At 48.0% G+C, this 15,215-nt stretch overlaps 1 protein-coding gene across 1 annotated transcript in view; it reads right to left on the minus strand.

Annotated features, from left to right (window-relative positions):
* Positions 1-15,215, minus strand: part of CSMD2 (CUB and Sushi multiple domains 2) — a 229,439-nt gene that overhangs the window by 86,590 nt on the left and 127,634 nt on the right. Inside the window, exons 14-21 of the mRNA XM_042885206.1 lie at positions 13,076-13,402; positions 11,061-11,255; positions 8,896-9,034; positions 8,541-8,728; positions 7,975-8,163; positions 7,699-7,815; positions 3,300-3,515; positions 1,462-1,650 (exon numbers count right to left, since the gene is read on the minus strand). Of these exons, the coding sequence (XP_042741140.1) occupies positions 1,462-1,650; positions 3,300-3,515; positions 7,699-7,815; positions 7,975-8,163; positions 8,541-8,728; positions 8,896-9,034; positions 11,061-11,255; positions 13,076-13,402 (1,560 nt within the window). The remainder of the gene's footprint in view (positions 1-1,461; positions 1,651-3,299; positions 3,516-7,698; positions 7,816-7,974; positions 8,164-8,540; positions 8,729-8,895; positions 9,035-11,060; positions 11,256-13,075; positions 13,403-15,215) is intronic.

Raw genomic sequence — 15,215 nt, forward strand, 5'->3', positions numbered from 1 at the left:
AAGCTGCTCTCATTTCAATCCAGATCCATCCCTAGAACAGGAAACTGAATACGATGTGCCTGGGCTGCCAGCAAAACCAGATCTCTTAGTGGGCCATAGGAAGGAGGTCTCCAGTTTCCACCTGTACCCTTACACAGGCCTGAGTGTGCAGCAGGGGCATTGTGGAAAAAACTGCCAGCAGAGCTGTGCACAGATCACCAGACAGGCAATCTGATCCATCACCACTAACCAGCATGCTAACTCTAAGCCAGCTACCGCAGAGATCTGGGCACGTGGAACTCGTGTGTCCATTTAGGGACGTCTGAAAACCAGATTTAAAGCCGTGTTATGATGCTTTTTGATTTCTATTCCCCTGATGAGCTTTCTCTGCAACCTGATTATTATTCATGCCCGGAAGAGGCTGCTTGTCACAGCAGGATGATGCAGTCCTGTGACCTAGGCATTAAACAGTGCTGGGAAATGCACTCAGCATGACAGGACTCAACAGCAAAGCTCAACAGACTGCGAAAGCAGACTGGCTCTTGCTGGGATGCTTTCCTTTCCAACATCCCTCAGGGGCCACAGATGAGGAACATCCACCTAGCAGGCTTTGCTGCAGTGATACCAGGTATGAATGTGGCCTGTCTCATCTGCACACATCTCCACGCTGCTCTGGGTGACCCAGGCAGCAGCAGAGCTCTGCATATTTTCCGACTTACTGTACTGTACAACAAACCCAGAAATGTGTTAAATCATCCTTCTGCAAAGGCCTGAGGCATTGGCAATCCTTCTTCCCTCCTGCTTCATTGCTGCTACACTGGTACTCCTGTTCTGTTGTGCTCAGAGGGCACTGTGGGCAGCTCAACCCGCAGCCCCTCTGCATTAGGGATGACAGCCAGCAATTGGCTCAGTGTTTCAGGTGACCTCCTCATCTCCTCTCCCCACACGTTTGTTTATTAGTATAAATAACTGCAAGAGGGACTGAACAAAAGAACCTGCAGTGGTTGGAGGTGGATGAATTGAAGGTGGGAGAGAGAACCACACTGAGATGAAATCCGTGCTCCTCACCAGCACCCACCCTGAAGCAGCCTTCATCTCCACCCTATTACGTTTTACAGTGCTCTAATTCAAAGGGAGGTTGGCCCTAAAACCACACAACCTTACAGAACCTGTCCTTAAAGGGCTGCTGGAGCTCCCCCAGGTTGCGACTCACCCACTGGGCCACAACACAGGGCTTCTGAGGACCCCGAACCACCACGCACTGTGTGTTCCAACCCGAGAGCGGGCTGCAGCCTTTCCGCCCACCCTTCCCCTTCCCCACATACAGTTACAGGGCTGCAGCTCATCCCAGCTCCCTCTCCCCACCCTTGCACCACCCAGCCCGGAGGTTTCCCTGCGATAACGCCACGCACTTCCCTGCCCCGCTAACAGCTCCAGCACGGTGCAACCAGCCAAGCAAAATGAAAGCACATGACCACCTACCAACACACCTTGGCAGAGGCGAACTCCACACACGCCGTCTCCCCCCGAGGCAGGTGATTCGTGCTGTGCCCTCCAGGCGGTACCCAGGGAAACAGGAGAAGGTGAGGACGTCGCCCACGCCGAACTGCAGCCCCTTCCTGATGCTGTAGGCTGGGACCTCCGGCTCATCGCAAGGCTCCAAGTCGTATTCTATGAGAGACAGACGGGCATTTATTGCACGGCTCGGAGACGCTCTGTACCCCGGCCTCCCCAACAAAAGTGCTCCAAGCCCTGTGGGTTGTGATTCAGATGTGGGTAAGGTCTGAAAAAGAAGCGTTCGTGCAACACGTGTGACCTGTTTGACCAAGAACACCACAACCTGGGTCTCACACTCAAAACACAGCCCTCAGGCTCCCAGCAGACAACTGATGTAAACCATTCCTCGTTCTCTGTCACTGCTGCCAGCCAAAGCAGAAAGTGACACCAGTGGTGGCAGGGCATGATGGAGGTTTGTCATCCTCCCCCTGGTTTAGTACAATGAAGATGAACTGATCCGGATGGGATTTCTGTTGCCTCTACATTACTAATCCTGAAAATGAATGAACACAGCATCCTGCTTGGGGAATGCAAGAGAACATTTAAGCTGCTACTAAATGAAAGGTCATGTAGCATTATGGAGAAGAGCCAAATGTATGCCTTTGGCCACAAACCATTTTAAAAGAAACCTCTTTTGGGGGTTATTCTTTGAACAAATAACGGAGCTGCAAAATACAAAGTATGTACTTACATAAATAAAGAGAACTAAAATACATAACTGACTCCCATTTTCATTTTCTGAGAAAGGAAGTAGGTCCCAAAATACTGAAAGTAACAGTTATAGCAGGACAACGTGAGGCAATTTGTTTAGACAAAAAGCCATTTTTTCCCCATCAAAATGAAAGTTAATTGGAATTTTTATGTCTAGTTTTCACAGAGTATCACGTGGAAATCCCTGACTTCAGAGGGCAGAACAAAGGCAGTGGGAACCAACTTGGAGTGTGGCAGGTTTTAACTGCATCTATGGCAGCAGCTCTGTCCCTCAAAGACTGCAAACACATCAGCACCCAGCCCCAAATAACTGGTCATGGCCCTTCCTCCCCAGCAGGCAGAGTAGGGGCACTGAAAAGTGTGCTGAGATACAGAAGAGAATGGCAACCATACAACGAGCTTTTGTTTGTTCCTTGGTTGCTTTATGGAACTGCTTGTCAGGGCACTCAGGCAGCAAAGACTGCACTTACTGAAACGTATGCACAGGCCAACATTTCAGCAGTCATTTGTAGGACATCAGGGTTGAGGACACTTCAACCAGAGACTGCCTGAGCAAAGGCATTATTTACAAGGGTGATGATCTGTTCTGCATAAGGAACGGCCTCGTGGGGATACCCCAAGAAAATGAGCTGAAACTCCACCCATAAACAGAGAAGGAAAAGTCATTGGGCTTTACAATGGGATATAATTCCAGGGGGTCCAGTCAGTCACCACGGGGGCTCATGGTGCACAAAACTGCTGCATATGGACACAAAGGGCTGTCAAGAGAATATTTCCTGGGACACACAGTTCAATGCTGGCACAATTTATCAGTGGAAGAACTGAATACAATCACAGAAGGGTTGGGTTGGAAGGTAGAGCCCTGCTGTGGGATGGCTGCCCAGGGCACATCCAGGACCATGAGCACCTCCAGGGATGGGGCACCCACAGCCTCTTTGGGCATCCAGTTCCAAGAACTGCAACCGCATGAATCAACGGGAACCTATTCCCAAGATGTGCACTGAAGTATAAGGAAAAGGGAAAGAATGAAGTCTGTCCACCTCTGTTCTTACCTGAGAAGGTGATGTTGAAGCCCTCATAGGACATGGAGAAGTCTGAGATGAAGCGGATTTGTGCAGAGAAGTTCCCAAAGAGCCCTGCGCTGAGCGGGGCGGGCAGGCGGGAGCCGGTGAGCTGCTTCAGGGGCTGTGCAAAGCTGGAGTTCTCAGTGATGAGGAGGTAATCATGGCCATTCTCCAGGTGGAAGGTATGAAAGGTGAAGAACACGCCTGCAGGAGAGAACCAGCGGCACCTCGAACCAAAGCCCGCTGCGCTCCCTGCGGTGACACCGGGCTCTTTTTGCCTGTTTTCCACTAAGAGCAGCCCGATGGAAAAGAAAAACCGTACTGAAAAGAGAGGGCACGTTTATGTTAGAAAAGTACCCAGGGCCCAGAACAGAGCGAGGCAGTCGGGGTCTTCCATTCCTGTGCCTCTGGAACTCTGCAACAGGCAGCACAGCTCACCTGAGGGATGGATCTGCAGCAGCAAGGATGGAGCCCGGCAGCTCCGAGTGCTTTGTTTTAGCTGTGCTGACCTTCAGGTGGGCAGCAAGGAAAGTAAAAGCTGTAGCTGTGAGGACTTGGAAATAACAAAGCATGTCCTGGAAGATATTCATACCTAGAAAACAGGACTTAAGGCAACACCAAAGGTCAGGAAGGTCCCTCCAGAAGGTATCTCTTCCAGCAGTGCTACTGCAGAGACCTCCTGCACCTTCCTACGGTGGGATGGTCCCTGCAGGACACCAGGAGATCACTCACAGACAAGCCCAAATTCCTCATGCACACATGGCTTTTGTCCCCCTCTATGCCAACACTGCAACATCAACACCTCGAGGTCTACAGAGCAGCAATGGCCTTCACAGTTCCTCACAAGCCCTGAACCCAGCGGGGCTTTACGAGGCTCCTCCATGCACACACAGGTGCTGTCATCTGCTCTCCATCAGTCACAGCTGATTGCTGCTCCTCGCACACATCAGGAGCGCCCAGTGCCACGACCAAGTTCTTACATTAAAGCCAACGATTAACAGCACAGAGATGGCCAACCTGGGGAGACCCAAGGGCTGTCTGACTCTGCATCCCTTCTCTGACCAAGTACAGCATCAGCTGCTTGCAGGAAATCTGTAAATAAGGATCAGAGGAATTATCTCCTCCTTGCTCCCCATTCCCCATTAATTTGGGAGATCGGGATGCGATCAACCCAGAGACTGATCAAAGCTCTGGAGCATGAGCTTTAATATTCATCCCAGCAGAATTTTTGTCAGCATCCAGTGATAACATTCCACTCGTCCCTACATCTGTCCAATTTCTTGCACTGCAAGCAATTTCCTTCCCAGGATAGAAGGACTCAGAGGTGGGTGACCAACACAAACCCTCCCCATGGCCATGGCTGGGAAGGTGCAGGGTTCACAGGAACCTCAGCCGTGTAACATCTCCACAGCAGCACATCCCTTGTAAGCATTATCTGCAGCCTGGCAGAAAATGTTTACTTCATCTGTTCCCCTCTGTGGAACTCCATAAAGGCAGGAAACTTTTAAACGTTCCCAAACGTTTATTATCCGTACCTGCAGTACAATTGATTCAAAGCTGATATGAACTGCTTTGGCGTGAAATCTCGGTGAGATGCAGGGAATACAAAATGCTGTAAGCGTTTCTTGTTTATCAACTGACAGTAGATTTATACCCTTGCCTTTACAAAACCCAGTCTAAGGAAGAGAAATATCACACCCCCCAGCATCACCAGAGCTCAGTGCCTGGGGTTGGGAGAACAGCTCCCAATTTCAGGGCTTCAGAGATAACGAAGCCAACCGCACACACGGGGCTCTCCAGCAGCAGAGCCCACCAAGGGCTGGGTAACTGCAGCCAAAAGGGCTAATTACAAAACCATTTTAAAGAGTCTGCCACTCCGATTAAATTTTTGCACTGGTCTGCAATTTACCGTGGCACAAAATGTCTCTGTAAATGCAGGGTTTTTTTTGCCCATTCTCAGGAAAAGAAACAACAAAAATTATAGGGAAAAGAAATCACTTCGAAATTCTAAGATGAAAAATAACAGTCTCTTTTTAAGCATGTAAACATCTTTAAGATTAAGCCGCTTTTAAACCTAAATTATACAGCCCACGAGTCCATAAAGTCAATCTGTCTGCAGCCACATAAAAACAACTATTACAACAATGAATGTGCTTCCATCAGGGGATTCGTGTGCTGCCCACCTGCAAGAAGCTCATCAAGACCTGGGAGTAACCTGAGGTCAGCTTTTATGGTGCAGGTGGTTCCACCAGGAATGGCCAAAGCAAAACCCCAACTCTACTCAGCCATGTTATGGGAGAAGGGAACTCACACCCACAGCAAGAAGAGTGAAGGACAACGGCAATGGGTGATGCAAACACCTCCCCTGCCTGTTAGAGCTGCCAGAGCAGAACTGTTAACAATCCTAGGCTGAACCAGTACCAGATTTACCCCGATCTCCACCGACTGCCCCCGTGGTATCCAAGAACAGGGAACTGAAGGCCAAGGCCAAAGCACACTGTGAAGATTTGGCAACTGCACTGCAGATGAAGTCAGCCAAGATTGGGCTTTTGGTTGTGCTTTTTTAACACATTTTTTAAGCCCATTCTCTTCTTCAGCAACTAAATTCATTCAATTCCAGTGGATGCTGCCCTGACTTGGGATCATTCTGCTGAAGTACTGGAGGAATGAGCGGAAACACTGCAGGAATGCTGAGGAGGGCTGGGAGAAGCAATGCAGCAGCTGAGCATATCAATGGCTGGGCAAATTGATCATTAAGAAGAACAGAATGCCACTGCAGGAGACAGAATGTGTACAAATGCACACATATGTATGCACACCTCCACCGGGGCAGCCCAGGTGAAGGCATTTCATTGTGTTTCACAAAGCTTTAGAGGAATGGACTCCTTTCCTTATTCCATGGCAGAGGTAAATAAGCAGCCCCTGAACTACATGAGTTGGAAGGAAGGTTCTGCTGACATGCAGCCTGCCCACATGCCACCTCATTATAACTGCACTGCATCCTTCGCGCGTCCTCTCCTCTCATCCTCACCTCTTTCATATGGAGGTTTCCTGCACCCAAGCAGTGCCTTCACGAAGCTCACACAACTAAAACTGAGCCTAATTTTCTCTAAGCGAAGCAAACACTGCCCAGTATTGGATGGTCAGACCCAGGCCTGAGTTCTCTGGCCAATCCAGAACTGAGTGACACCAAACTGCTCTATGGGAGGTGCTGTTTCCAGTGCTGCTGCACGGGGGACAAAGAATTCCTAGACTTGTGTGGGCATTCCCCCACTATCTGAAAACGCACCGTTCTTCAAGCCTTGCTTAGTTTGATCAAAAGATCTTTTCTTCTGATATTAGCCAAAAAGAAAAAAAAGGTGCACAGGCCATCAGAGTTACACTTTCTGATATGACAGAGTGTCAGTTTGCTGCATTGTGCTTAGCTTAGCAACAGGATAATGCAGTGCCTCGTCACACAGCTGAATCCAAGGCAGAGTGGATTAATGAAGAGTGGATTGCTGCTACTCAACTGAATAGTTTTCACAGCATGTGATGGTTCCCTTAATGCACTGTGCTGCTCATTGACAAGTTTATTTGCTGTAATACAAATGGTATGGCAAAATTGGCTCATGATAGCTCCCGTTGTGCTGATATCCAGTATGAGACAGTTACATAACAGTGCATAAAGTTACATAAAGGCTGTACCCTGGGTGCTTACCCCAAGAACATTCTGACTGCGTGATGAGTCCAAGAGTTGGACTCGATGAATGATCCTTGTGGGCATCATATTCTATGATTCTATGAGACAAACACCACCCTTCTTTCCACACAGAATTTCTTCTCTAATTCTCAGTGACGCACTTCCCGGAATTTTTCTTCCAAGACACAAAATTGGCTTGTGCCATGCAGGAAATTGGACTGAATAGACCCATGCATTGCCTCCAGGCTGCCAGCAGTCCTAGCTGGTGGAGAAATGGAAGCTGCAGAACCAGGGCACACCTGGAAACTGACAGCCTGAATCCTGTCCTACGTTTGGAAATTATTTACCATGCACCTACACTTCTCTATCTGTAGAATGTTACACAGATACAGCTCCAACACAGCAAAGAACATTCTGGGTGACAGTACGACTAAGTACCAATTACAGCAGTAGTGCCAAGGGCAGGACTGCCTTTCTCTCTTAGTCCTCTCTGTTTCAAAGAGCGTAAAAGATGTGACCACAAAAACCTTTATGCCATGTCCAGACACAATGTTTGAGTGGTGGCAAGAATGACAACTGGCCAAACACGTGGATACACAACAGCACTGCCTTGGAGACAAAGACATTGAGCACTGGCCTCCTTCTGACCATCCTCCAACAGTTCCAAGCCCAACTCCAAAACACTGTAAGTTAAAAATTGCTCACCTTTTCCATGCGATGTTTCTATTGTCCACGTGCAGTTCAAGTTATTTGGATAAAAATCAGGAAAGCCTGGGGATAAGATAGTACCACTGGAACCACGAATGTAACCTCCACACAGAGCTGCAAAGAAGGCAACAAGCAGTCAGCTCTTCTGAAGGTCCAAACAAAGCCCAACCCAGCACACAGATCAAACATCACTGTGAATTTCCCAACTGCTGCACTGCCTTTGCAGTTCAGTGTTTGCCATCTCCTGCAGATGCTTTCTTCTGCGCTCCTTACCCTCACAGCTTGGCAGTGGTCTGCTCCACTGGAAGTTTGGCTCACACTCCAGGGCTTCGTTGTCACTCAGGGTGTAGCCCGAGTCACAGCTGAATGTCACCAGTGCTCCCACATAGAAATCATTGCCATGGCGCTGCCCATTGACGGGGATCCCAGGATCCAAGCAGTGGTCGGACTGGAGCTTCACAGCTGTGGCAAACAAAGCCAAGGCGTAGTTGTTAATAGGGGGGAAGGTTCACTCCTATGAGCTCTTCCAGAGTGCTGCTGATTATCCCCAAGGCAAGGGGATGAAATGGGCAGAGGAACTGAGCTCTGCTTCTTTCCAAAATACACCCTGTTTTCCTTCTAATAACATTCTGTAGATGTTAAAACAAAGATTAAAAAAAAAATTCTAATCAATCAAGATAGTTGAAAAGCAGAAAGTGCTGCTTGACTTGTAATGGCTTCTCAAATCAAGGCAGTGGTGCTAACTGCCTGGCAAAGGGGAGAAGCAAGTCCGAGGGGTCTTTGATTGAGTCCATTGTGCTGCTGGAGAGGGCATAATTAAGTGAACAACTTGCACTTACTTTCATATCGGATCTGAAAGCCAATGTCAGAGTGGCTTTTGTCAGTGGTGAACAGGAGGTAGAGGTAGTTGCTGGTACTGATGAGGAACTGTGGCACCTGAGTCCCATCATAGACACCTATCAGTGGCGAAGAGTAGGACCGGCCATCTCGCACCTCCAGGGTGTCGTAATTCACCTCCGTCTTAAACCTGCAAGAGACAGAAGAATACGTCCGTGAGAAACAACAACAGCACTGCTAACTCTGCTCTGTTGTAATTCTGAATGTGCTCTAACGACGAGAAAGCAGCACGGGCTACAGGATAACACGGAGGCATACAGATGTAGGATAATTGGGTAACCTTTGAGAAATGCCCACCTGTCGAATGTGATCTTGATGGGGTAGCCTGGCTGGGCCTCGATCACCCATGCACAGCTCAGGGAGTCCTTGTAGAAGCCAGGCCAGCCGGGGGACAGGATGGTGCCACTGGGAGACGTCAGGTGGCCCCCGCATGGAGCTGCAATGAGGAAAGGATGCATTCAGGTGACAAACAGCACAGAAACTGCTGCAGGATGACAGGGACCCACCCCTGCCACACAATAGCTTTCATGCACTGCTGTTTCTCAGGCGTTAAAACCAACCAGAACCAGACTGCAAGAAATCGCCTTTTTAAGTTCATGCTGACGAAGTGCAGCTCTACCTGACCTTGTGCAGCAGCTCTGAGTGGACAGGGTGTAATAATCATCATTAGATATAAACCCGAGGAAACTGCAAGGTCGGCGTGGATTTCAGCAGCTGCGGGTGCCAGGAAGGCTTTCATATCTGTGGGTAATTGAGTCATGTCTTTTCTGCCACGAGGGACATCACAGGACTGTGGCATTTATTCCACGTTGCAGTCCCTCGCGCCAGCAGCAGAAGCTGAAGGCACAGTCTTATCTTTTCTCAAAAAAGGACACTGATGGACCAGAGCAACAAAATCCTACAGCCTTAAGTTGCTGTGGATTGTCCTCTACAAAATGCAACAGCACAGACAGGTGTGTGTGCCCCAGGGTGAGCTCTGCACGAGGGCTATGAAGTGTCACAGTGTGATCCGAAATGCCCACAGAAATCTGGGCCTAAAGCCATCACTGCTGACCTGAAGGATGCCAAATAAAAGCCAGCTGATCTCAACTGGATCCCAACCAATCAGTTTTGAACGAGATGCCCCAGAGCTATGTAATTTCTTGTCAAGACTTCTATGCATCTTTCAACTCAACTCTTAGGTCTTTCCTTGCCGTCAATTATTCAAGTCATAAACATTACTTTGGATCCATTCCTTGTTTGAAAAGGTGATTAAAATGTACACTTAATTCAGTGCACACCAAAGAGGGAGCGAAAGAGATCAACACTGTGACCACAGAGAGAAAAGCACAATTAATGGTATAAGGATGTCTGATGTTCTCAAAGCCTTCAAAGACAAACACTGATTGGGAATGCATTACTTTATGTATGTTTCCCCGCTGCACTCAGAGATACATAGATTTAAATACTCCTGTTTGTGATAGGAAAGAACACCCTCTATCAAACCCACAGACATTTTACTGTCAGCTGCTTGTAGAAGAAAAATTATACAAGAAAATAAGTCCGGCTTCTCTCTCCATAAAATTTATTGAACACAATCAATGCCTCTTATTTCAGTTTCCAAGACAATGGACAGGACTGCGTGCTTTCTGCTGCTCATCCATTTGAACAATGCATGACCAATTACCAAAATGATTTCTCAGCATTAGAGCACTTCTGTTATTCAAAGTGCTGTAAATACCAGCGCAGGGCATCACTCCTCTGACAACACAAGACTTTTCACCTCTAATGAGCAATTTTATTTTTTCCATTTCTTTTCTATAATGGAAGATTTAAAAGACTCCGAAAAAGCTCAGAAGTCTGTAATAAAGCCTTTAATTCAACCATTTCATTTCCCCCGTTTCTGCACTGGCTATCACAGCAGTAATGGCAAGGAGATGCAGACACAATTTATGGCTCCTGATTGCCAGAATCAATTAGTAGGGACTGATGTACCACAGCAAGAGACACGCTGGAGGTGTGTGTGTGGATGATGGCAGCAATGAGTTCGCTTCTCACAGGGAAGATCTGCACCTTTCGCTGCTTTCATTACATAAATATTATATAATGTATTTTACATGCACCAAAAATCAGGACATAAGACGTATCTCCACCTGTCTTCCATTCTCTGTTCTTTAATTCCCTTCATGCCAAGAGGAGCAGGGAAGTTTTCAGTCATCGGTAAATCAAAGCCTTCCATTATTGTTATTAGAAAAGCGCCTGTTTTAAGACGAGCTGAGCAAATAAAACCATCTCCATCATTCATTTTGCAACAAGAACAAACAAATTAGAACTACTGAGCTCAGAGCTCATTGGCTGCTGTGTGACTGGTTCTCCCTTCCAAGCAAACTCTTCTGTGCAGACAGTTCCCAACAGAGCTGCACAAAATCATGGCCACGACTGAGAAGCTGAGGCTTAGAAGCACCTCCAGCTCTAAAGTTTACCTTCACATCTGAGCACGGCGTTGTTCCAGACCACGTTCCCTTCCTTCAGGATGCAGGTGATGGTCTCTGAGCCGTGGGTTCTGATGAAGCCCTCATCACAAAGGAAGGACACGGAGCTGCCGAGCTGCAGGCTGTCCCCAAAGCGCTTCCCATTCACGGGCACTCCGGGGTCTGGGCACTCGTTGTGCCTAAATGCTGAGAGGCAAAGAGAGGACAGTGAGCTTCCCTTCAATGATGTAACAATAATCAGGTCAGATCACAAGTGAAGAATTCATATTTCCACACCATTTCTATGGTGGCAATTAGCACGCGATCCTGCCCTTGGTTGCCTCACAGTGCAGCAATTGGGACCAGGAATGAGTGTGCAAACCATCCCATCTTAGCAACCATTCCGATGTGAAAATGCTAAAATACTCAAAATAGAGACAGATTTAAAAAGAAAAAAAAAGCTCTAAAAATACCTCAGTGCATATGATCTACACAGACAGTGCATCCACACAGATGGGACGTGAGTTACCCATTAAGGACACTGTGTGATTTGCTGCCATACGGTCCCCAGCCTTCCTTGTCATCATTACTGGGATAAAAGCAAGGACACGAAGCCATTACCTTTCTACACGTTGCAAAGTTAAGGATGGAATTGCACAGACACATTGCTCTGGTTAAAGGACTGCCCTTTTCCTGCAGCTAAAGCCAGGCCAGTAAACCAATCAGAGAATGAGCCCATAGCCTTAACTTCCCATTAAGTGCATAATTATGTACTATATCTTCGCAGGCTCAGAGGTGGTCTTCCGAGATGAACAATATATAAAAGATTAAAGCCTGCAGATTCATTACACCCACATGCTATGTGTTTCTTTAATGCATTTGGCCAAGCACAGTTCTGGATTCCCTACAAAGCATCCTCTGCCTTACAGTAACGTGTTACTATACACTGCTGAAGGGGAAAACACGGGCTGAATCTCTGTCTTGTGCTCCTGGAACTTGTAGCAATATGTTGTCTCCTGTCTCCTATCTAAGAACAGCAAGGTGCCTGAGAAAGGCTCAGCAGTTCCCTTTTGGCAGCTCAAGCAGTCAGAAGACATAAACCCAAGTGTAGCTGCGTCATTTACAATAGCAAAAAAAACAACAAACCACCTTAAAAACATCTTCATCGAAGGGAAAACCACAGCTCCCAGTGTGGGTACGGACAGATCCAAACTGCCTCCTGCACTGCCAGCATCCATAGGAGAGCTCCTGACTTCACAGCACCCAGGGCTCAATCCTGGGTATGCAGCTCTGCCCCACGATGCCATTCCATCTGATGAGCCCTGAGCCTCCTCCATGTGGCCAAGGATTTCTTAAGACCTCTGAATTATTATTATTTTTTTTTTAAACAGAGGATTTGCAATCATAACTGGAAAGGCTATTAATTTAGTGGTGCCACTAAAGGCTATTATAACAAAATCATTTATCAGTTCTGCTGAATAGGTTTAACAATGCTCCTTAGGAAATTATAGGACAGTATGAGGATAAAATTACCGTAGCATTCATCTGAGATTTGAAGACTGGACTTAAGTGAAGCCAAAAGTCCCTGAGGAAGTTTCAATGCTTTAGAATATAACAGAGCAACAGGTTTCTTTCAGTGTTCAGAGCCCTGCATAGGGAGTCAGCAAACGATGACAGTGCTGATGGATGGACTCAGCCATCTGGGCCCCAACAGATGCATCTGCTGTCCACCCATTGAGCAGCACGCAGACAGAGGGGAGGCAGAAAGCCCCTGGCACAGGGCAAGCTGGAGGCTGATGGGATGCTCCATGGAACAGATAACCCCGATTTACTGGTGGACAACACAGCCAGACAAAACTTGTGCAACCAGCTCTGAGCGTGAAACCAGCCCTCTGTTACCTGACACGATCCCCACTTTTCAGCCTCACTCTGGATTTCCAATGATTTTGGTACGGTCAGGCTTTTGCCAATAGGCACCCAATGAGAATTTGGAGCTTGAAACGAAAAGCAAAGGATCGAGTTCTTACTGGTGAAGGTAATATTGAAGCCTCTCTTCTCCATGGAGTGATCAGTCTGGAACTCCAGCCTGGCGACGTGGCCGCTGCTGGTCAGCGAGGAGGGGATTTGGCTTCCTGAGAAGGTGCCCAGCACTGGAGACTCCGCAGTGCCGCCATCCTTCACGGCTAGGAAATCAAACTGAGGCTCCACGTCAAAATCATTGAAAGCCAAATGAATTCTGCTCTCAGGTTTAGCTATAATCAACCAAACGCAGTGCAAGCTGCTTCCATACTCTTCAGGGTAATTCGGCGACAGCACGATCCCAGATGGGGTGGTGAAGTTGAAAAAGCAGGAAACTGCAATGAGAAATCAGCATCACTCGGGCAGCACGATGCTCCCACACGTTGCTGTCACGTTCCCCAGCGTGTCCCCCGAGCTCAGTGATTCCTGCAAACTCCCAACACGGCTCCCGAGGAGCGGTTACACAAAGGAAGGGCTCAGTGCTCCATTCACTGCTGCTTGTCAGTGATTTATTTGCATGGGGAAGAAGTGACTTCAAGGTGGCCCCCAATCCCTGGTTTTGGGCTGATGTGTGCAGCACTGCCTGGATGTCTGCACAGGTGTTGAGCCACGCACAATGCAACGGGTTGGTTTTACTCCACAAAGGAAGTGCTGCTCAGAAAAGCAGGGATTTGGTATTTTGCAGGAGAATTCTCCTGCATATCCCAGCGGAAAATCCTCCTGGAGAATCCAGGGTGGAACTGCAGCCGCTGCCAAATGAGAACATCAGCTTCAGAAGCAGCAGTGGCTCCTGCTGTGAGCACAGCTCAGCACAGCTGACAGCAGCTGCCATCCCAGGACCCGCAGGTGCTGCCCTGGCCGCAGGAGCTCAGGCAGCCCAAGGCCAGCATTGACCTGCAGCTCCTTCCCATTGCAAACCAATCACTGACTTCTGCTGGGCCACCAAAAGGAGGCATCCAACCAGACCGCCATTCCCATGGGAATCATTAAAAGCAGTCTTAAACTGAAGTTGAGGGGAAGAGTGCGTATGGAAAAAACAACTTTACGTCCCAGGAGTTTTCAATATATACTGTATTTCAGCATGACAAGGTCCATTAATTTGAACAACCAAGGCTGCACATCCCTACTCCATGTTCTTTATACCTTATGTATGTACGCTTTGCTCATCTTCTTCCCCCCACCACACACCCTTGGGGTAAAACCCATTACTCGGAACACAGATCTCACTAATTCCTGGCAAAAGGACATCGCACGGAGGATAAGATTGGTTTCAGTTTGGCATTTATACAATTCTTTGGTTCAGTGCTCACCCTCCCTCTATTATTTTCCCTCCGTCTTCCTTCAGCGCTTAATGGTTTCCGATCAAATAGGATGGACGTTACCGTGACGTTATCAAGGCTAAAAGCTACACAATCCATTTCCTGCTCTCAGCAACAAAGGGAACAGATTAAAGGGAACACAAACTGCAAAATATCCTCAGGATTTTGGCTCTGTGCTGAAATATCAAGGGATGCTGTCAAATAATTCTGTCAGCGTAAGCTCGGTATAATCTGCCAACAAGAACTTACTGCAAATAAATGCAGTCACACACACAAAGATGTGAGCAGGAGGAGCTCCTCGCAGGTGTGAGGTTTCTCCTGCAAGTTTATAAGTCCAAAGTGGTAAATCAGCATCCATGGGATGCGCAGCATCACAGAGCCAGCAGCAGTGCCGGCGCTGCGGTTGTGGCACAGAGCTTGGAAATAACAACAAACAACTTGTGGACAAAAGAGAGAAGAGCAGAGAGAGAAGAACAGAAAATTAACCTCTGTCAGATGACAGAAAATGGCAGATTCAAAAAATAACAGCCCTGATGCCCCACACGCCTGCATGGCAGGGAAGCACGTCACACTTCCGATGCTCTGCACTGCACTGAGTGCAGCAGAGAGCTGAGCTGCAGCTGGGATGAGGCAGGACCCCATGGGACCCCACGTCCCACTCCTGCTGGGGGGCACTCAGCCCTGGAGGACCACCAGCCCTGATGGCAGCTCGCCCTAAGGGCCAATGCACGAGGTTCGTTACCAAAGCTATCTGCAACACGAAGGCGTCACGGATTTATTTCAGGAAGAGGTTTCTTCTTTGAAATAAAGGGGAGGAGGGCATTGGCAT

The sequence above is a fragment of the Lagopus leucura genome, unplaced genomic scaffold, assembly GCF_019238085.1.
Source record: "Lagopus leucura isolate 7727_CA_CO unplaced genomic scaffold, USGS_WTPT01 Super-Scaffold_100048, whole genome shotgun sequence".
NCBI lineage: Eukaryota > Metazoa > Chordata > Aves > Galliformes > Phasianidae > Lagopus > Lagopus leucura.